General features: G+C 33.4%; 1 protein-coding gene across 18 annotated transcripts in view; it reads left to right on the top strand.

Moving 5' to 3' along the window:
• LOC123528458 (neurogenic locus notch homolog protein 1-like) overlaps positions 1-24,899 on the top strand; it is a 163,333-nt gene that overhangs the window by 93,789 nt on the left and 44,645 nt on the right. For all 18 annotated transcript variants that reach the window (XM_053521704.1, XM_053521703.1, XM_053521697.1 and 15 more), the window contains exons 14-26: positions 3,520-3,802; positions 4,140-4,292; positions 7,677-7,851; positions 15,881-16,068; positions 16,625-16,876; positions 17,060-17,162; positions 17,691-17,789; positions 18,633-18,746; positions 18,857-18,970; positions 19,615-19,728; positions 20,164-20,277; positions 20,955-21,068; positions 21,304-21,417. In XM_053521704.1, the coding sequence (XP_053377679.1) occupies positions 3,520-3,802; positions 4,140-4,292; positions 7,677-7,851; positions 15,881-16,068; positions 16,625-16,876; positions 17,060-17,162; positions 17,691-17,789; positions 18,633-18,746; positions 18,857-18,970; positions 19,615-19,728; positions 20,164-20,277; positions 20,955-21,068; positions 21,304-21,417 (1,937 nt within the window). The remainder of the gene's footprint in view (positions 1-3,519; positions 3,803-4,139; positions 4,293-7,676; positions 7,852-15,880; positions 16,069-16,624; positions 16,877-17,059; positions 17,163-17,690; positions 17,790-18,632; positions 18,747-18,856; positions 18,971-19,614; positions 19,729-20,163; positions 20,278-20,954; positions 21,069-21,303; positions 21,418-24,899) is intronic.

Genomic DNA, 24,899 nt, shown 5'->3' with positions numbered 1-24,899 from the left:
ATTAGAATACATGAGAAAAATCAATTAAAGGATTTTTTATTTATTATTTTTATTTATTTCTAAAATAGGCCAACTGATCCCGCTTTAACAAATGCATATTCGCTATTCATGAATCTTTGGACAATGACGTCACACCTATAAAAAAGTGAAGGTCAAGCAAAACATACAATTGTAATTATTTCAATATTTCTGTTACATAAGCAAAGTTTGACCGTAGTCATATCACATAGATAAACTGTATGCAGCATACCTTCATTTCAGTGTAATGAGATTCAGTCATTATATAGCATATATATAATAAAACAGATTTCAACTGAGTTCAATATTTGCATACCATACTAAAGAAAGATATTCATATATAATAAATCAGTTAAATAATTTATAACAAATATATCAAAGCAAACAAGTACTCATTTTAATATGCAAATTGAATAAGTCACGAAAGCAAGAAACTTTTTCATATACAGACGACAATTGTAACAAGGAAAATCTTTTAAAAAGCACTTCTCTACATAAAAGACTCTTATCACACCATTATTCATGTGATACGCAGACCGTATTCAGCTCTTTCTTTAATTTGATATATGTTGGTATTTGAACAGGTTTTTATCATATTTATTAAACTTACTTATCATTTTGAGATATATCAATATTCTTGCTAAATATACTGAGCCAAAGTTAGCTTTAAAACTGTGAACAGCGTCGTTTAGGATAAACGCTTTGTCTACATTTCACTCAGCGTTGCACAATCAACAGAGTGAAAGAAATTGACACTCTCGTCCAATCAGGCAGAGTGTTGCATAAATCTTCCATTTTGATAAATTATCTATAATGCGTTATCAAGTAGTTTCATTTGCTAACTGAAGTCACGTGGCATAGGTAACGAAAACGAATTTAGACGGCGTCGCCGAAAAATGCCTATATAAAATCTAGTTAAAGGCCTAGATATTGGCAGTTGACCAACGGACTTCTGCCTTCATTAGCACAGCTGGGGTGGGTGCGGGTGGGGGGGGGTGCTAATGACCTTCACAGCATGGTTTCAATAAAAAGGGGTCATTGTTTATTTGAATGTCAGTCTACTTATTACTGTATCAGTAAGTGTTGTATTTTACTATCAAACTTTCATTTAATAAATATGTGATAACTTTAGCAATTACATATTTTTGGCATATTTGTAATAAAAGAAAATATTCGCTGTTCAAACATAAAAATAAAATAGTAAGACACTTACTTCGTAATATATTGCAAATTCATCTTGTTTTAAAAAGAAAAGCAAGCTGTTATTTTTTTCAAGACATGCACAAATTCGTATTTGATTTTTAAGATAAATATGACATTTTCTCGTCTCTAAATCTTTATTTTAGTGCAAAGAACATTTGTGTAAGTTCTGCATTTCATTGTTATAAAATAAAGCATGAAAAAGGAACACTTTATGCGAATCTAGGGCAACATTCCACCTGACAAATTCCTCCACAGCCCCACCCAACTCCCCATTACAGTTGAAAAAGCTCAATAGGGAGAGCGCAGATCTACGGATCTCGGGGTCGTGAGTTCGATCCCTGCGCGGGGCGTATGTTCTCCGTTACGATTTGATGAAAGACATTTTGTATAAAATCATTCGTCCCCTCTCCCTCTGATTCATGTGGGGAAGTTGGCAGGTTTGTACTGGTACAGAATCCAGGAACACTGGTTAGGCTAACTGCCCGCCGTTACATAACTGAAATATTTTTGAAAAACGGCGTTAAACCCGAAACAAACAAACAAACAAAGTAATTGAAAAAAGAACAAAAGAAATAAGAAAAATACAATTACTAGTACAATAAATATAAGTTTTTAAACAGAATGAAATGAAAATTGGCTATAAGTTTGTCCGTATCCCAACTAATTATTGAAACTATTAATTCAGCATAGATGAAACACAATAACTGAACTTTATCCTGAAATACTGTATTCCAATTACGATAATTGCACTTCTATGATAAAACCATTTTCCAATTCTGTTTGTAAGTATTGTATATAAATAATGTAATTGTAAGATCACTTTCACCGGTATGACTACTTCATTATAATGATATTAGCAAATAGGGGTCTATTGTTTGTCAAATTTTATCATTATTATCATTATTATTACATTTATTATATCTTTTAATAATAATAATAATAATGATAATAATAATAATACATGTAATAATGATATTGTCATTCTACATTCACTGAAGGAAAATTATTTTCTTTCAACACCACTGCACACATCCTTATGGTCTGTTGGGGGACCCCTGCTGCGCTAATTGTCCATCAGTTAGCCAGTGTTACATAATCGCTGATAAGCAGCAGATAAGGCTGTAATCCCTTATGTCAGGTTTGGAACAGGGTCATCTGTGTCCAACAACTATGTCACTAAGCAAATTCAAAGGAAGCTTATTCACCTTCTAAGGGATATAAGTTTGCCTGGTCTTTCTGAAAACTGGTCAGGACGTTTGTCCTTGTAAAATATGATGTATTAAAACGAAATTCAGGTTATTACGTCACAGATTAATCTTCAAATTCCCTAAAAGCAACATTTTACTTGGTTTACATGAGACATAACCAGACTGCTTGTCTTTTTGAAAGCAATGTCAAATGTTCGATGTCCAAGGTAAAGAATGATAAATTTGCAGACAAAAATAGAATTAAAGATTTTAAAAATCGTAATAAGAATCTACACAATGATGGGAGGACTCAGTATCCAATTTGTTTCATATGTTATTGAGTCGAACATTACAAAAACGTTTTATGGAGACTGAACAAAGCTAGTGGTCTCTGGAGTGTTTGCAATCCAATCGATTATGACGTCGATAACAGACGGCAGACACAGGGTGATTACATGTGAGCATATACGAAAGAAAGAAATGAACTATGTGACAAAGGTATCCGAATATTTAAGTCCATGTGCCCCAGAAATTGTTTTAAAAGGTACTTAAAGAGACTCCCATTTTTGTCGCGGAATTGGTGTTTATTGCTACATCGATCTACCGCGTGTATGTCTGTCAGATAAGTAACCGTTACCGAAAACGTCGCTTTGAGTCCTACTTATGTCTGAATAGATTTGTCCTATGACAATTATCGGTTTATACTACATGCTACACAACAAATGTTATATAATAGGAATATTCAACCTTTGGCGATTATTCGTATATGAAAGTAACATTCGTTAATTGATGAACTGCAAGTGTTATATATATGTATAGAAAATACATTTTTGATTCAGCAAAACTATGCTTGATTTGGTTAGACGTTAAGCTAGTCACCGGTATCAAAATGTTTTATGTCTTCTTTAATATTACAAAAACATGATTACCTATAATAACAAGCATTTAAAAGCTTCTGTTTTATAATGTTACATATTGAATGATTATAATTATATATCGATAATAAATAAAACACAAGTTATCTGGTTCGGATATACAGGAATCCTACAGCCTCTGGTAAGAAAGTAAATGATTAGAATTATATATAATCGATATCAAATGTGTATTTCAGAGTTGAAGACAAAGATAACCTGTTTCGGACGTACAGGCAACTTACAGCATGGGTTGACGACAACATGTTGTACTGCATTTGCGAGGGGACTACCAAAGAAGCCGAAGCATTCTGCTCACCCTCACAATACTTGGACTGTGAAGTTGATCCCTCGTCTATAACTAATCAGCAATGTCTAGTAACACAGAACAGAAAGAGGAGAAGTGTCCATTTCAATGACGACAAAGAATTAGAACGACTATTAACTTTGATGTCGCCGGTTCCAAAACATATTGTTATCAAAGTAAAATGGATTGGTTGGACATAATTATTTGCGTTTCCACGAATACTTAATCATAAGCAATAAGCTTGAGATAAAATATTCACTTTCATAACATTTATCCATGCTTTACTACAATATTCATCATTAATAGAATCATTTCCTCCGAATATTCTCCATTTGAGAAATCCATGCATTTCATTCAGATTCTATACTAAATTTCAAATGATTTCCTACAAATGATTATAGTGATTTAATATAACTAACGTGTTGTGAAAAAAAGCGTTATTTAATGAGAGATTTCGTCAATTATTAAATCATTATTACTTCATTGAAATACACGTATCTTCATTTCAACCAGCGCCAAGTTGAAGAAACAATTTTCACGGAAGATGAAGCCATGTCATTGTGCACCGAGAAAATCAACGGGTCACTGGCTATGTCGTCATACAGCGATGTTAGTGGTAACGAAGACCCCAACGCCGTCATTTCGCAGTGTGCTTTTGATTTACAGGTACATGTTCATATGTATGTTTTGTTGTATAAAAGATACAGTTGGTGATCAGATACAAATAGATACTAAATGTAGTTAAATCAATTATCGCAATATGTTTCGGTTTGTACACTAAACAATCCCTTTAACAAAACACGTAAAAATTCATTAATGTTCTAAATTTAATCTGGAGTACTTTTTATAACTTGGTTTACATTTGGACAGTTTACGTTTAGACAATCATATTTGTAATGGTGTAAGGACATTTAGATAAAATAAATCAGACTTGAGTATTATTCGTGTAATTATGACTTATTTTATGAAAAAGCACAAATCACTTAAACGTATTGTTTATTTTGTTAAAAAATCACTAAAACTTAAACATATATATTTATTTTTGTTAAAAATCAAAATAAATATATTTTATATTTTGATTTTAATTAATGTTATTTAATCACAAAAATAAATAAAAGATGTTTACGAAAAACTGAGGAAAACTATATTTTAAGCATATTTTTGACAAAAAAGAAATTTCTTTTCCCTTAATTAAAAATATTTGCAAACCTTTCGGTCACTATTTTAAAAATCTTTATATACTCATATATGATCAAAATATATTTCTGAGCCCTAAAAGATGAAATCCCGCAGTAAGTGAAACACACTAAACTGCTCATTTTATTCATACTTTCAGAAGCGTTGAGACCCTTTTATGCTTTCGAAAAATGTTGTCTTTAGATGGTTTAAAATGCAAAATTTCATATACAAATTATTTTCTCAAATATCGCTTTAGAAACAAGTTTTAAACAATATTTCTATATACCTTCATTTGACTATAAAATGTGATAGATTTAAGGTAATTCTGCATGTTCAGATAATTTTTTATCTACAATGTAGATTTTGATTAAACCCTGATTTTTGAAAACTTCAGAATATACTTAGGAAATTCAGAATATACAAAAGATAGGGCCATGTGCTTGTTTTATTAATACTGCTATACGGATTTGAAAAAGAAGAACCTCACGCAAGTTTTCATAATGGGACTTAATGGGAAAATCACAATTTTCATTACATTTTCGCGGATAGAATTTTTATCTACAATGTATATTTAAATGAAACTGATCACAGCCGTAAATTAACCTGTGGCCTATAATACGGTGAAATAAAATGAACAGGTCCATGACCCTGTTTTTAAGATATTTGCCCAAGACTAATGTGCTCCAAGCTGGTTTAAAGCCATTGCTTTGAATTATTTAACATGCTAGATGTTTCAATATAATATTTTAACTGTAGAAAGATAGTAGATTGTTATAAATGTAGTCACGGGTTGCCATTAATTCATAATATGATTTTCGTTTCCGTCCAGGATTTATTTTACGTTACACCATAGCTCCCAGTTAATCAAACGTGCAGAACTTCCTTAATATAGATAAATGAAATGATTCTTTTCATGCTTATTTTGCAAGTTTCTGAAAAAAAGATGGAATATCAAGATGAATTTCATAATAGAACTTTGTTATCAATTTGACACTTTTCAAATTGTATACCTGTTTATCGATTTGAAAAGTATTTAATTCAAAAAGTAAAATGTATTGGCATGATATTAATTTAATTTTTTTATTTGTTAAAGGCTTTAAGTATTTTGTACATGTTTTCTGTGTATGAAGGAATGCAATGTCGACTTTCAAAGCTAGACAAACTTTTAATACATGTAAAAATCTAGATCATCAATGCAACTTTACAGCTAAACGATTGCACTAGTACTTAAAGGAATTTCGCGTTTTAATAGTCCACAAGATAACAACGTGCTCAAAAACAACGTGCTTAAAGTGAGCTATTGCCATCGCTCAACGTCTGATGTCATTGCGTCTTTCGTTGATAGTGTCTGTAAATTCTGTAAACGATGCCTTCCTTTTAAAATTTGAAATAAATGTTCCATTGGTGATCGCCTCCCATGATTGTTGACATTATTTTGATTCGGTAAAAAAAATTACCGGTTTTTGGCCTTCTGTGTCTTTAAAATCTTTTCGTCTGAAACTGTTTCCCGGATTTCAAAATACTTTAACAGGTATCTACTTTGTGTGACCCCCTATCAAGAGGTTTTTTTTTTCAATTTTGCTGCAAACATGGTCTTACATTCCCATTTATATATAAATTAGAAACGTTCAATATCAGAAAGTACTGGTCTAATTTGTGCATACGATTGCACAACTGTTCATCGGGAACACAATATTGTTTTGAACGTGTTCCCTTTTGTCAACAAATGACCACTAGAGCTATAGAAAAAAACCTGTCATTCTAAACTTTGCAACTGATTTTTAAACAATTTCTTCAAATTTATCTTCGGGTCATCTTTTTTGAAATATGTTCATGTTATTCTGCGTTGTCAAAAAAGAGCCGCAAGATGTAAAAAATTAGTCTTCAAATGCCATCTTCTCCTTCACAAATCGTCTGATTATGTCTCCCCCATAGGATGGGGAGATATATTGTTTTTGCCTTCGTCATCTGTCCGCCCGTCGGTCCGCCCGTCCGTCCGCGTCCGTCTGTCCGTCCGCATTAAGCTTGTCCGGCTTTCACAGGTCAAACTGCTGGATTTCGACGAAACTTCACAGGAGTGATCAGTAACAAGCCTAGTTGTGCATTTCGCCGGCACGTTCCGCTTCGCTGCACAAAATGGCCGCAAGAGCTAAAATAGAAAAAAATGTCCGGCTTTCAAAGGTCAAACTGCTGGCCGGATTTTGACGAAACTTCACAGGAGTGATCAGTACCAAGCTTAGTTGTGCATATCGCCGACATGTTCCGCTTCGCTCTACAAAATGGCGACCAGAGCTAAAGATAGAAAAATATTGTCCGGTTTTCACATGTTGAACTGCTGGCTGGATGTCGACGAAACTTCACAGGAGTGATCAGTACTAACCCTAGTTATGGATATCGCTGGCACATTCCGCTTTGCTGCACAAAATGGCCAGCAGAGCTAAAAACAGAAAAAATCTTGTCCCGATTACATAGGTCAAACTGCTAAACAGATATCGCCGAAACTTCACAGGAGTGATCAGTACCAAGCCTAGTTGTGCATATCGGCGACACGTTCCGTTTCGCTGCACAAAATAGCCGCCAGATCTAACGGTATACATAGTGGGGAGACATATGTTTTTGTGACAAAAACACCTTCTAGTTTGGAAATGATTTTAAATACCCTTAGCTATATGTGTTGACACGATCTTGATTTATTTAAATATAAAAGTTTGCCATCGGCGGACTAGGTTACCTTATATTGCTATATTGAAAATCCTAAAAGTTTCGCTGAATCTTGGAAACAATGTTACCTGGTTGAGCTGCGAAACTGAAGTGAGCAGTCTAGAGCTTTCTTTGCCATATTTTAATTTATTATGCTATTATATATTACAGACGACAAACGACAAATCGCTATCTGAGGTTCATATTGAATCGATGAATACGATAGTTAAAACCATTATGGATAAGGAACCGGTTTATGTTGCAAACAACACAGAAAAAGTGGATATTTTCTACGAAAATACATGTCCATTAAATTGTAGCGGCAGAGGAAATTGTTCGAAGACAAGTAATTGATTATATCTTTTTTTCTTCACATGACCATCATTTATTATATAACAATAACACAATATTGACATAATATAAGGTCCCGGAAAGTTCTAATGCATTTAAACTCGTCCAGGATAAGTAAAGGCATATGCTTTAACCTTACTAGTAATTAAGCAGACCAGACATGATTAATGATATAATATTTAAGTATCTATTTCCTCCAAATTGTAAAAATGGGAGATTGTAAGGCGACGATTTCCTATATGTGGCAAGGAGCTAGGGGGTAAGAAGTTAGTTAAATCGTACCAAATCAGTGTTATGTTGCTTGGTTGCGTTCCATGCATCCAAAAGACCGTTGATGTTTTGGTTAGGTCTCGTATTATAGTCATGGCAGTAGTGTTTACTAACGTTTATTGTTCGAACAGAAAGTTCAAACATTTAAAATCCCATAAGGCTTTTACGTTCAAACAAATGGGACAGCCGTCCAAATAGATGTTTTGCATAATTGCCTGGTAAGAAAAGCTCTACTCTCAAAACTGCACATGAACTTATACGTAAAGAGCGGTAATCGAAACAAAATATTCAATATAACTTTCTTCTCTAATATAAATCATTATTCACACTTTATCAAAATATAAGACAAAAAAACAAGTTTTGAAAATATCATGGATTTAATAAGAAATTAATATAATATTATATTCATAACAAAAACACGGCAGCCATATTATAATTAAAGAAAAGCAGTATGAGCTTTAAGTATGCTTTATGATATTCTAATACCAATGAATCATCGGGATCGGTATTTCTTTTAATGTGGTTTATAACGGTTTATAAATTTAATATGCTAAAGGGTCAAAGATTTATTTCTTTTATTTTATATTTAGAATGTATATAAACTTATATAATTTTGAAAATGTCTTTTACATCTCTTAATAGATAAAACAAACTTAAGGGAAACAAGCGTTGCACTAAAAACCATTCATACTGTCAGGGTTAACCCCTGTACCCAGAAGCTGTACTGCAATGTATGAACTTGCTGGAACGAACAGTGTCAACAAAATTTGAATTCTGTTTTCAAAATAATTATACCCACCTATGTATGCTTGAAGGAAGATTATATCCCTTCGCCGTTCAAGAAGTTCATAATTGAATAATAATAATTGAAAAAAATAAACATATGTTACAAGGTTTGCTTGGGAAGAGAATCTTTTCAAATGCAGTGAGACTATGGTGTAAAGAGGGTTAAATTCAACTGAACGTCTTCGTAAAAGTTTGATTATTGACCTTTGAGACCTATATTATTTTGAAAGTATAAGCTCTTTTATGTTCAATTTTGTTTTATTGGTCGGTGAAAATGATTATGTTTATATAGTTTCTGCTTATAATAAATGTATTATAAACCAAGGACAGTTTAGCGAATAAAATTACATAAAGCGTTATACATCAACTTCATTTAAATAAAAATACTGGAAGAATATACGTAAACATAGAAAATAACCAAGAAAATTAATAACAGGCTCGGTTTGACTGTGTCTGTTCATCAGAGGTCACCGTAATAAAATTTGCAACATCTCTCACGCTTCTGGCACCGGCTAATTTCATTCTTGTTTATAGTTGCAAAGCAGCACAAGTAAGTATTTCCTGTCGATTTTTGTTACTTTTTACGTTTTGAACTGTTTTATCTTATAAAGAATCTTAACATTATAAAGTTGTTTAGTATATACACACAGAATACAGTTAATACAAATATACGGGTATATAGATCTGTAATCTCGTTGGTTTTCCTTAATATATATTAATAGAAAACGAGATATAATAAATGGACTCAATTCATTCAGTTCTGTAGATACTTGTATATCAGTCATCATCATCATCATCATCATCATTCCAAGTTCATCATTTATACCATCATAGTTGTCATAACCATCATAAGCATCATAACCATCATAACCATGGCTCTGAAAACCTACAACTAAGAGCCTGATAAAATACTATGAGAGAGCTGATTATTATTTAATGATTAACAAAGCATTCAGTCTGTCTCTTTACATAATTATATATAAATATATACTAAAACTAAGAAACCGGGCTCACTGGTTCAAGCCGGTATGGTTTATCACATACTAAAACGTTATGGCCTGCACCCTGGTTCGAACCGGTTAACGGACACATAGTATCGCTATACATAATTTGACTGTACTTATAGATTATTAAATTACATATACAGCACAGTGGTCCGAGTCTTCAGAACTTATCCATACAACATATTAAAATGCCTATATATAACAAATACATGCCACAAACAAATACAGATGTAAATATATCAAAAAGGTAACTACATAACCACACTTACCAGTTCTGTAAGAACTGTAAACCAAACCACAGATCTCTCTGCCATACATACTCCACTGTGTTGTGCTGGTTCTAGCTGTTGAAAAGAACAGACTGTTGGTATAACATGCATGTTAATATTTAAAACATTAGAAAAAAATAGAAAATTGGACCGCCATCTTTAATCGCGAATTCACAATAGATTTCTCACATTCTGCAGCACAGAAACTATCGAAATCTAAAGATATTTCTATAAAGGGGTTTAAATCAATCCAGCAGTTACCTTTGTAAGATGAGCAATTACCAAGACTAACAGAAGTTGAAATAACCAGTTAAAACTTGTACAGGAGTGCATCTATCATTTAACGTCTTCCTTTTGAATCAATCTAAAGAACTCACGCGAAATTTCCCTGAAAATCAATAGACCATAAAATGAGGGACAATTGGGAAGAGAGGTATCCAATGGGGATAACTGACCCTACTACAATACAGTATAAGTTTACACCATTCCGCGTGTACAAGTAGATATATAGAGTGTCATTTGATATCAAACTTGCTAGGAGACGTATATATCAGCTAGAAGGGTTCAAGTTTAATTTGTTTTCTATTTATCATGTAACCCATATAACCTGCCGAGAACACAATATGTCTTATTTCTTGAAAATACTATTTGATGCTTAAACATTTGGTGATTTGTTATTAGCGCCGTCCCTGCTATCGCCACAGTTAGATGACTAACCTTAAATATCGTCTGATATCTCTGTTATGTACATAATTGGTGCTAATCGGGCATCCTGTACAAAACAAACGAAAGAAGGAAGGTCCCTTTACGTTTAACACTCCATTTCCGCCATGTCAATGCGAATTGATACAATAAAAGCATCACATAGCAGACGCGTAAAGAAGCTAAATATCTAACAACTATGACGGATCGCTACCAATTAATAAACAAAATTGCAACTCGGGAAAGCTCAGTTACATTAAAAAAACATTCAGTGCATCGGGGGTGGGGTGTCTTCTTATCAAGAGTCATTGACGTAGATGCATTGACCTAATGGCAAATGTTATTTGGCATTTGTCATAAAAGCTGCATGAGAAATTTACTAGCAAAACTCCACTACATGTCTTTTTAAAGGGCCGACTTGGCTATAAATTAACTCCCAGAGTCTTGTGGATTTTCCTGACATTAATGGCCATTTTACCATAATGTTTATCTCTATTGAATGATCAGCCATTATCAGGCACACGCTAAGGCAATAATGCTGGACATGGTAGCTCACTGACCATCTGGGTTTCTCTCAGAGATGTACTTGATCTAATATGCAAGGTGATCAAGCAATACTAAGTGTTGAATATTGCCCTTGTGGTACAGAACTATTCAATCAAATGCAATGTGCAATGATATACTTCATTAATTTGATGACTTACACATATAATCATTTTCATCATTGTGAATCATTTGTAGTACAGTCACTGGGTCTTAGCATATTACAAAGTGAAATAAAAACCCCATTGAGTTATAAGGATTCTGTTTTTTCTAAAATGTAACTTTCGTCATTGGAGGTAAGTTTATTTATGAAACACATACTTTAAGATCTGCTGCATTTCAAAGTAATACAGAGCATACAAAATAAAATGTGATAATAGTAATTTATTTACATAAATAGAAGGAAATTATGAATGTGATGATAATAATTTAATTACATAACTATTAAAATGTCTGTGCATTATAAACAGATGAACAAAGAATAATTTACAATAAATTAATATGTATAATTATACAATAAATGTATTTATATACAATAACTGTATTTATATAAATATTTCATGGAAAGATAATAACAGTATACATGTAAAATGAATTATAATATACTCTACAAATATAATATGTCTTATAAAAAAAACAACAACACTAGTATTACGCTAAAAATGTCAACAAATACACCTTATAATACAGTTAATCATCTATAAATTCATCATAGTGTCCATCATCGTTGTCGAAACCACCCACATTTTGCACTGGGAGTATTTCTCCATCCTGAATAGCACTGATTAGAAGTTCCCAAATGTCACTTACAAATACATACGTCTTCTTTTTATGTCGTTTTTTTCCTAAATGTCTGCGGTTGTGGTGTACCTGTTCAGAGGAACTTCTTGATGTAAACGGCCTATCAACGTGTTCATTCCAGTTCAGAACAGCCAAATTCATGCGCAAGCGATACATTAAATCTTTATAGTGTATCCTTTTTTGGAGGTATATAAGTACTGAATTGTTAAAGCTCTCCACATAATAAGTATCCTTTGAATATACGTAATCCTTAGCATTTTTATACAATGTTAATGAATGTAAAAACTCAGTTAGAAGCCTAACTGCAACTGGTTCCCGAACCACAGTGAAGTCTGGCACATACCCAGCTGCCTTACAGGCAGAGTCATCCGAACATCTATCGTGAATGTCTTGAAAATGTAAAATGCACGAATCAATTATATCTCTTAGTACATGTTCATCTTCGTTGCAATTATCAATAGCATAATACAAGTGATTTCTTATTCTCGAGCCTTTGTCTGCTAGGCTTGGATGCCATGTCACACCCATGTTCTTATTTGCACCTTGTGATATTTTTTTCAATCCTTGAGTCAGTGGTTTGGTAGCGTGCCAACGTTCGTTACAGTTTTTAACACCATCATTTCTTGTTCTCACTGTCTTATTTACTGACATGTTCCTGTCATGTGCATGTACATTTATTTTTATATTTCTCCTGTCAAAATCCTCATACATTTGAGAACAACCAATTGTTTCATGCTTTTGGGTACATGGTTCCTGAGTCTTTGTTATGTGTTGAAGGTTCACAACTTTGTGAGTATGTTGGCCTAATGTCACATGGTCAGTATGGTATGAATTTTTTCTACACTGGTGTCTGGCATCAGTCATTATGGATATACCATCCTCTCCTCGGTCTTTCGTTGCATGGCATTCATCAGACAGTGCAAATGAGATGGATTGCTCAGCAAGAACTTCTATCACAGCCGAAAATGTTAGTGCAGATTTCAGTCGAAAATGTTCAGTCAATACTCCATATTCTGCGAATTCGCTAAATCTCTCATATTGTACTTGAGTTATTCCAGAACACAGGTATGCTAACATAATGCGATAATTGATTGTGTAATTTTTGCCCAGCTCACTTGATGAATTCCATTGGAAAAAGTGACCATTTCTACATTGCCATTTTGTTTCCAGGACATGACCCTTATGTGCGAATGATTCCGGTACCAGGTTATATGCGCATCTTCTTGAATGATTTTGTACATTCTGAACAAGATCAACAAGACTTTTGTTTTCACAAATAAAGTTATCATGTTCACATTTTTCCAGTATAGAACTTTTAGACTGTGGCTCTGGTTTAGAAGTATCCGTTTGATCACTAATGCAAAATTCTAATAATTCCTTCATGCATTTAAGTCCATGCTGCTTCTTGAACAATTCAAGCTTGTTCGAAAACTGCATCTTTTCTGAATCATTTTCAAATTGAATCTCAAATGTTTTTCTGGATCTTTCATATTTATACACCTTCATACTTCCATCAACTAATCTTTTCTTTTTCATCACACCTTTGAAGTCACATGCGTTAGTGATATCCTTTAAACTCATTTTTACATATGCTAGAATCTAGTACAAATGTATTTCATAAACAATATGAGTAAATGTTCTCAGCTCATCCAGTTAGTACATGTATATAATATCCAAATGTTCTGAAAATTAGCGCTAAAAATGTCAGTGTACAGTGCTATGGTAGAATACTTCCAAATAATTAATAAATTTCCTATAGTCACTTTTTTAAACAGATCTAAATATCCAAATGAAATAATCTGAAATATTTTTCTGACAGTAACTGTCAAAATCTAAATTCAAACTGTCCGCTCATTTTGCTCTCAGTGTTTCATTGGCAAAAGACAAAAACACGGTTTATCAAGATTGACCATCAGCAGTTGACCAATTTGACCTGAACATACAGCAGCATATTAGCCCTGCTTACATTTCTGCTAAGAAGCCTTTGCATACATGCCCACATAATGACGACAAGAACTATTTTTCTTGAAGTGACACAAGAACAGGAGGAGACAATAAAAGCATTGTTTGCTCATAATAATTGGGAATATAAAGAGTTGGATCAAAAAGGTAATTATTTCAATTTCTGGAATTTGTTTTATTACATTTATCAAGAATAATAAATATTTTGATATTATAATGACAATTTTATATAACAATAAGTAAGTTTGCACTAAGGAATAATCAATTAATTGAGGAAATAATAACATGAAATATATTTTCATTACGGACTGATGCCATAAAAAAACATTATTTCTGCAAAATAATTAGAGTTGCTGTGAAGTAAAATCTGAAGGTAACAGTCCATTCTGTTGACATTTGATAATGATATATTATTTTTTATTGATATTGTGTAAAGTGTAAGATCACAGAAACAAAATAATGATTATATAACATAACATGTATTTTGGAAGGTTGTAAATTTTATTCGAAAAGTTATGCTTACTAAATGTCTGCTTTATTTTTGTCCTGAAGGTAAAAACACAACCCGCAAAAGGAAAAAGACAGTGTGTGCATCTAGTGCAGAGGCGGCAACTTCTTATGGACAAGCTGCAGATGACAAAGATCAAGGAGAACCCAATTATGACCCAGACCCAGAAGACCCAAATAATGACCCAGATCCTAGTGATGACAATGATGATTTGAAATGTATTCACTGCTATATGAGCCCATGTGTCACAGTATCACAGAGTTATTTAGGCGGAGAAGGACAAGAACCCTCTGAATACAATCCTCCAATACGGAAATGTATTTATAAACGGTTTTGGAGAGTTATTGATAATTTAGGAGGATGGAAGTTATTACCTTATCAGAACAAAAAACGAGAACTTGCACAGCGTCAGAATGTTGTTTACTGTAAACGTGAAATAATGCCTGAATGTGTGTTATTATTTACAAGAGGATTATATCCAAACCCTGATGGACAACCATATATGGGCCATAAATGGGAGTAATGTGTGTGTCTGTCTGTATGCCTGTCATGAAGAAAATGAGACTGGAATAATATATTTTCTGTTCTGTTTTGTTCTGTTCTATTCATTTTATAACAATTGGACAAAGTTATTTTTAATGCTTGACAAACTTCCTATTTCAATATTGCAGTACCCTTTTGATAGGGAAAAGTGAACATTGCAGAAATACCATAACATCATAATAACGATAGTGCTGAATAGTTTAAATTTGTACATTTTGATATTGTTCTTTGTGAATATAAATGAGAGTCAGGGTTTGACTTCTTTTTTTTTCTCAGAAAAATCTTTCTAGTGTGAAGTTTCTACATGAAATAACACACACCTGATTCAGAAAAGTGACCAAATTCATTGCCCCCCTGCAATTCATGCTGGGCGTAATGGCCATTATCTTTCCATGTTATAGCGGTAAGCAGATTACTGATAAAAGTTGCCTGGAGAACCAAGTCGGTCCTTTAAGCGTTTACGATAACGAGAAATAAACAGTTTGCAATTGAAGGCTCATTTTTTTCAATTTTGAAAGCATTTTAAATTTCTAAAAAATAGTATTAAATCTGTTAATATACAGTTCGAAAAAAGTCGTGTTTACTTCTATATAAATAACAAAAACTGATGTAGTTTTCATGTATGTATATTAATAGGTGAGTGTGAATGTGAACAGTTTCTTCATGGTGCTGATTGTTCAATAGATGAAAGGGATCCACTGCGTATAGACGATATCGAAGGTGGTGGATTATGTGATGTAGCAGATGGCGACGAATGTACATGCTTCTATGTAAGATCGGACACAATTCTTGACGGATTCAGTTGCAACGTTAATACTTTTAAGGTATTTCGATTCCTTTTACGTGTTATGTCTCAAATATATATCAGTTAGGACGATAACGGAAGTAAATATATTGTAATTGTTTTTAGCTTTCTTTGCCCTTCTTGGTTTCGATATGTTTATGACAGGTGCCAATTTAGGCCAAATTGACGTTTATCCGTCTTCAAGTATATAGATAACCCTATGTAAGCTGTTCTGAACATTAGATCTAGTGGCAAACTGTGTAGTCCAGAAGAAACTAAATTTTATGTAACTTGTTATTTTTTTATATATACCTAGAACTGTTAGAGCTATGTTTTAGACTTTATAGATTTACAATCATGTATAAGTAAGAGTAATGGTAATATATTTAAAAGGAAGTCAGCAGACAGTTTTGGAAAAAATAAATCAGTTAGTAGTTTAAATCGTAGAAGGAAATTTACACATGGACATGATTTTAAAAACGAACAGAGTCGTGTTTCAAAATATTTAAAAAGTGTAGTGAATCAGTTATAACACAGTCGCTGCTTAAAATATGAAAGTCCGAGTTTCATTGAGAATGGATTGTCTTTTCTTGCAGATATCTGTAAATGGGACATTGACAAACGTTTCATCAAAAACTCTCAAAGGCGGATATAAAGACATATTTACCGGTCTATGTTGTGTTCCTGAAAATATTGCAGGAACGGATGATGTATTTGTGTCAAATTATAATGTTTCAATAAGCAATAACGGTGAAAATTTTGGAAATGAAGAAGACGTTTACGTATTTGATTCAACGTGCCAACATCTGGAAGATGATACGCATAGTGTTAAACAATTTACATTAAAGGTAATGAACTTAATAGTTTTGTCTTAATATAGCAAAGGTCAGTATCTCTTGATCCTTCTATAAATATATAATTGCTTCTAATTGAAAAAGACGAGAGAAAATGTTAAGATTCTTTCACATTTTTTATTCGTTTTTCATTTTGGTTTTCAACAACATGTTTATCACGTAACATTCCTTTTGTAGGATGGTCATTGCTTTATAGAAGGTTATTGTGTTGCTGAAAATGAAATGTCGTTTAGTGGTTGTTTAGCCTGCAAACCGTCTACAGCTAGGTTCAACTGGACAGGTACGGAACGTTTTAATGTTCTGCTGATGTTATTATTTAATATTAAACATATTTGATAAAGTGATATAAAATTGATACCCAAATTAACGCTAAATTAGCGTTAATTTGGGTATCAATTTTATAATATTTGGACACATCTGACGTGGACATAAAAATGTTATATTTCACATTAATTTCTTGACAAATCTTAAAAATGACCTTATGTAGGATCAGTGTATATATGAAATTGCTATTTATATATATATTTCTACAATGATCTGTGTTCCTGGTCGATATATTTTACCACTTGATGCGCACTTAAATGAGCGCCATGAGAAAACCAACATAGTGGTTTTGCGACCAGTATGGATTCATACCAGCTTGCGCATCCGCTGTTCGCTTTAAAAGCCTATTGCAATTAGAGAAACCGTTAGGGAACAGCATGAATCTTGACCAGACTGCGCGGTTGCACAGGTTGGTCTGGGTCCATGCTGGTCGCAAAGCCACTATGTTGGTTTTCTCAAGATGCAAACATAAATTATTTTAAAGAATACAACCCCTGCCGAAACGGAGGCAACTGTAGTAGCAAAATTGATGGATACACGTGTAGTTGTGTAGACGGTTATGGAGGAATAAACTGTGAGTTCGGTGAGTCTTTGAGAATAATATATTGCATACATATATTCAGTCACCGGTTAAATGCAATAAACCTGAATTTCTATTATTATCTTATCAGGTGCATATTTGACGTCCTTGCAATTACATGGCAATACAATGTTCATTTAAGACAATATTTTTACTTTCAATCTGGCTAAAGAAAGAATCATATCTATATATATGTGTGTGTGTGTGTGTGTGTGTGTGTGCGTGCGTGCATGCGTCTGCAGAATAACATTGAACTCCTTCAGTCGCCTATTATTTCCACTACAGAATGCATGCATATTTCTACATACATTTTAAGGACCTATGAATATTTATTCTTTACATACATTAAGTCCGTACGTATTGGAAATGTAAATAAGGAAGATAATTGCATTCATCTCACCTTTTATTAGCTTTGTTTACGAAATTTAAAATCACTTACAACTGATAGTTATTAATTTTACTGATTCCTGTTTGCATTGACCATATCACACGCGGTTTAATGTAAAACATTTATTTTGTAACTCCCATTATTCATTATTTTGATTTCACAAGTAAAGTCTAAATGCTGTGCTTTGAAAACATTCGTGCATGTTTATTAAAATCCGACTTCTACATACAAAGCGTTAAGATGCAGTATATGCTGTTGTCTACAATGTCATATATATGTAGATTTTATAATATCTTAATAAAAAAACTTTTTAAGTAATCCAATTTTGCCAATATTGATATACGTTCATTTTGTCCGTAATATTCTTTATTTAAAGAAGATGTTCTGCATATACCGGGCAATTGTTTTATTATGTATGCAAAATAGTGACCTAAATTCCCTTTCCTTTGAACATTTAGAAATCGATGAGTGTTCATCAAGCCCATGCCAAAATGGTGGAAATTGTACAGATCTGTTCAATGCATACTCTTGTGAATGTCTGAAAGGATTTACGGGATCAAGCTGTGAAACAAGTAAGTACCATGAATGCCATTTTATGTATCGACTTGTAATTTGACACACCGATTTAAAAAACCTTCACGACAGTTTACCAAATAAAATGCTGAATTAATTTTTTTCATAGATATAGACGAATGCTCATCAAATCCATGTCAAAATGGCGGAGTCTGTCTGGACCAAGTGAATATGTATCAGTGTGAATGTTCTGCTGGATATGAAGGAAAACATTGTGAAATGGGTAAGTATCAAATTAATCGCGAACTGTAAACATCTTACTATGTGGGTGAACATTTAAATATATTCATTTAAAATAACATTCCGAATAGAGAGAAAAAATGAAAGACTGCCTTTTTGATGTTACATAATATGAGACATTTCTGCTGATCATGGAATTAATAAAAATAAATGTAGTCATAAAGTAATAAGACGCGGTAAGATGTTTTTGTTTTGACAGGTGCATGTTTAATGTTTATTTATGGTCGGTCTCGTTCTTTTCATATAACCAATATATTTCATACAGGGATGGAAATTCTTCTTCTGAGAGACATATCTATACTAGTTATTTTCAGTTTCGTTTAATATTTTTTTCATACTGTTTTGATTGAAGTTAATAATATGTGAAGCGGTAAACTCGTTATTTAAAGATTAAGTGCATAATAAAATCACACCAAAGGGCACGTGTCCGATCGGCCAAGTACAATAAAATGGCCGTATTACGTATATCACGACATGACATACCAAAACAGGTGTTGTCGGTGAAACGTTGTGATCTGTGCAACCTTCAGAACACATTTTATGGCAAATGATATAATTACCACATTTTATCTAATGAAAACAGATTCATGTGAAATACACATATTGACATGTTGATAAATATCTCAGATATTGATGAGTGTCAGTCAAACCCATGTCAAAATGACGGCAGCTGTACAGATCATGTCAATGGGTATACATGTCAATGTGTTCCGGGATATTTTGGCACGAACTGTTCCATTGGTATATATCATCTTAGATAGTTCTTTACACTAAGTTCAAACTTTGTAAAAAATATTTTGAAGTCAATGTAAAATAAACGGCAAAGACGTTAAGCCAGATTTCAGTTTGCTGCAACATATAATGACTTTGTTTACTGTATTTCTGACTAATTCAGTAATGAATCCGAAAAATAAGCCATTATGGCACATAGTTTGACACTGAGATTTAATCTTTACCTGCTATATTTCTAAACTGGACTGGTACATCATTCAATCTGGACAGTACCACTTATTAATCAAAAAGATTTTCCCTCAAAATTTACTGACTGAAGTAGACCATGATCAGCTTGCACGGACCTAGGAATGCACTGGTCACAAAGGCAAAATCACTTGCCACATGCAGGCTAAAAGTTAATATCATGTAATAGAGTTAAAGGACTACCTTGATTCACTGCAGATATAAACGATTGTGAGTCAAACCCCTGCCAAAATGGAGGTTCTTGTGTTGACGAAGTCAATGGACGTCTATGCAATTGTATTGCTGGGTATAACGGCGTAAACTGTGAGCTTAGTATGTATTTTTGCTTAATCAAATAATGTTATTATATTTAGCAGGAGACAGTAGAAAGGGGAAAGATTTTAGGCTGGATTTATAAAAGCAGTTGAACTAAATTAAATACACATAATCTTAAAATATTTCGTATAATATCTCTTTTAAACATATGGTATAATATATGTAATAACAATCTTTCAAAACCAAATGTCTTGTAACAGTTGTAATCAACATACCAATAAATATCTACACTAGAGGAATGAGAAAGACATTGCAAAATAAATAAACTGCATTTGAAAATAAAACGTTATAAAAAGTTGCAGAGTCTTTGATATTACATAATTATGTTAATGTTTAAACACCAGTCTTACTTGTGAAGGCACAATAAATGAGCCGCACCATGAGAAAACCAACATAGTGGGTTTGCGACCAGCATGATCCAACCAAGCCTGCGCAGTCTGGTCAGGATCCATGCTGTTCGCTTTCAAAGACTATTGTTATTAGAGAAACCATTAGCTAACAGCATGGATCCTGACCAGACTGCGCGGATGCGCAGGCTGGTCTGGATCCATGCTGGTCGCAAACCCACTATGTTGGTTTTCTCATGGCACGGCTTAAATTACATAAACACACGAATATTATGTTTTGTATATAACCACAGACATAATGCTCATTAGTATTTTCATTGTTTATAGATATATATGAATGCTCATCTAATCCATGCCAGAACGGCGGAAGTTGTGAAGATCTTGTGAACGGCTACATTTGCAAATGTATTCCTGGCTATAACGGGAGTGTCTGTGAACAAGGTAATTTTAATGTTAAAATATTATTTATCATTTATACAATGTATAAGGTGTGTTATACCTGCTTTGACTGTAACTATTTATAAAACTTTCCAGTGTAATTGGTATTTTTCTTTACTTTTAATAATAATAATTATAATCCCATTTTGACTGATCTACAGGTTTCAAATGGACATGTCTCTGTAGACATATTTGTAAATGAATTAAACATTGCTCTAAAAATAAGTAAATATCTCAGATATAGACGAATGCGCAACTGCTCAGTGTCAGAATGGAGGTACATGTTTGGACCAGGTCAATGGTTACATATGTGAATGTGCTGCTGGATTTAAGGGTACTGCCTGTATGAGTGGTAAGTGAAAAAAACTAGAACTGTCACAAAATTGACTTATACCACACAAAACGGTCCTGCCACAGGAGAATGACAACCATAAGAAATTTTGAAAGTACTTAGAATAATACCAAATGTAGAAAAACTGAATACCTAATATGTTTTACTCATCTTTAGAGTATTTCATCCTGGACTTTCGCGGCACATATAAGTTATACACTAAAATGAATACAAAAAAGATGTCTTTCCGACACATGTTACCACATAAAATGTATTTACTTTTTACATAGGACCAATAATAAAAAAGTTACAAAAATACATTGTGTACCTAAAATATTGAAAATCTAAAAATAAAATTTCTAAAGAATAGACTAATTTTTGGAATATAAGGGGAAGTTACTCAGTACAAAAGTTAAAACAGGCTACTCCCCTTTGGCTCTAAGCCAATCAGAATGATATATAGTGAAAATGCATAAAAATTAACCTCGAATTCTAAGTAAAAGTGGGGGCATAATTCATGAAAAAATGTTGTCAGAGTTATGCACCTTGTGTCACATGATGAGAGTGATAAGATGAAAATTATTTCTCAAGTGTGAATCAAAACCATCTAGAAATACTGAGATAATAGCTTTCGCGACTCCACGCGACAAAACTGGCTCCTATATAGCATAATTGGAGGGGGTATAATAGATGTCCCATATATACTGTATGCTTCTACACTGACGAGAAAAATAAGTGCCTCATTCAAACTCACTGTACAATATTTTGTTAACCGTTATCTAAAATTAGAAAAGAACAATTCGATACGCAAATCTAATGATTTAGAAAAATATGATGATTAATTATACAGTATTTCATGGTCGCATTATCACTTCAAATCTTGGGTTTCAATAGACTAGTCAGTTGAATTTCACTAACATGATCAGTAGCGCGTGTGGCCACCTTTTCTAGCAACCACAACAGGAAGACGTCGCCCAATGGACTCACACCAATAACATAGCAGATACCGTTGGATTCTTGCCCACTACAGGTGGGTGCTGCTTTTCAGATCCTGGAAGTTCGCATTCTGCCATTAGAGAGTTTGAGATTTCAACCTTTGCCTTTCCCTTCAACTTCTCTTGCGAAGTTAACGTATGAGGTTGAAGTTCGATTAGAATTCCTTGAGATTTCAAACTTTAGAATGAACCTTACTTCATTTTATCCCCCTTTCAATTTATTCGTAATTATGATCGTTCTTTTTTCGTGCACTTTGATGTCAACGGTATAAAACAGTATTGTAATGCTTGAATATTTTGACCTTAAAATAATCACTTCGTAAATTTAGCAAACTTATAATTTGATATGAAATATGGAGTAATTCATGGAATATTCCGGAGAGATTGACAACGATCTGCTATTGCTATTGCATTGTGAAAATACAAGTAAAGGATTATTTTAAAAAGACTTCAATTTAGATACATTTGGACAAGATGAGTGTTCTAGTTTATTTCGATTTGCTAAGGACGATTTATACCATTTGAGTTCTGAATTACACATTCCTGAAAAATTTGTTGCCTCCAATGGGACGGCAGTGAGTGGGATAGAAGCTCTCTGCGTAATGTTAAAGCGACTGTCGTACCCAAATAGACTACAGACACTGATTGATTTTTTTCCAAATGCCAATATCTGAGATAAGCTATATTTCTAATTCATTGACTGACTTCCTATATGACAACTATGGTAATCTTCTCTCTGAATTAGACAGAAGCTGGTTGTCTGAAGACAACCTCCATGAATTTGCGAATGCCATTTTCAATGCAAGTTCACCATTAGCAAACTGTTGGGGATTCATTGATGGAACTGTAAGACCAATATGTAGGTCCTTTGTGAATCAAAGGGAAGTATTTAACGGACATAAACGTGTGCATAGTCTTAAGTTCCAATCCATAGTTGCACCAAATGGCTTAATTGCTAATATGTTTGCTCGAGTTGAAGGGAGACGGAACGATGCCGGTATGCTAAGGGAAAGTGGACTTTTAGATACATTGCGTCAGAAGATGACAATGGCTGACGGTACTATATACTCATTATATGGTGACCAAGCCTACCCTATCCACCCTAATTTGATTGGACAATCAGGGGGCCCCGTCTCTCAAACGAAGAACAGGTATTCAACACGAAGATGTCGTCTGTGAGAGTATCTCTTGAACTTTAACAAGATTGTTAGAAACTTTGCTTTTGTTGATTTTTGCAAGAATCAAAAGTTGTGTTTACAGCTAGTTGGCAAATATTATGTTGTTGCAGCCATGCTATCTAACTGCCACACTTGTTCGTATGGTAATCAAGTTGCCGAAATGTTCGAGCTTCAACCGCCAAATCTTCGGGAGTACCTTCATTGATGAATTATTGAAAGAAAAACATAGAACTATAGAGCTTTAATAAACTTTACTGTTTACATGTACACTTGTGTAAAAAATGAAAAGAAAATCTAGAATCGTTTAAAATATTGAAATTAGAAAGTTAGAAAATGTCTACAGTAATGTATGCTTAAATTCATAAACGGATTAAAAGTAAAGTTCATTAGAACTAAAATATATTGTTACCTGTATTACGACTGGTATTTTATTATAACATAACTAAATTGAGTTTTTGTGTTCTTATGAAAATGTTTGAAAGTAAAATTGACATTACATACAATTGTGGTACCAGAGGTGGCATAATACAGACAGACGGACGGACGGACGGAGGGACGGCCGTACGGACGGATAGATAGAGGAACGGACGCACACGTTTGCATCCAGACGGATGGAAAAACAGACAGATGGATAGACGAACAGACATACAGAGGGACAGGATGACGGAAGAACAGAGGGACAGACGGACATACAGGGGGACGTACGGACTAATCATGATGAAAGTTACAAACACAAAAGAAATCGAATATGTCATTAAAATTAAAATGATCGGGAATAAAAACCTGAAAACATTCCTTGTTTTATGAAATTAAAATGATTGAACAATAACCGTTATTTTGAATCTTAAGCTCCCTGTCTAATTCATCTTTTCTATAAGTTTTAGCATGGCGTCGCTTTGCCGTTTCTGAAGTTTGATAGCTGCTCTCCTTTCTTCTCTACTATTCGAAGAATTGATTGAAGAATGGGTTCAAAATATTACCACAGATTTCAGTCAAAAGAAAATATAGATTAAACAAACAATGTTCCTGTATTTGTGGATTTCGATAAGTCTTGCACTAAATGGCAATGTGTATGAAAACCTGAATCAATTTCGAAGTCCAAAAAGGGCCATAAGTTAGCCATTATAGTTGACAGAGTTATGTACTCTTTTCTATAGATAGAATTCATGATGATAAACAAGTGTTCAATGTTTAAAAGCCATATGTCAAATAATCTTGACAAAAAGTGGACTTGTACGAAGACAGAACCAATTTTCAAGTCAAGAAAGGGCCATAATTCAGCTTTGATGGTGGAGCAAAACCCCGGGTGCCTCTCCGTGCAGTATTTCAT

Source organism: Mercenaria mercenaria, chromosome 13 (assembly GCF_021730395.1).
Source record: "Mercenaria mercenaria strain notata chromosome 13, MADL_Memer_1, whole genome shotgun sequence".
Lineage (NCBI taxonomy): Eukaryota > Metazoa > Mollusca > Bivalvia > Venerida > Veneridae > Mercenaria > Mercenaria mercenaria.
Note: the sequence above shows the minus strand (reverse complement) of the source record. Positions and strands in the feature narration are given on the sequence as shown.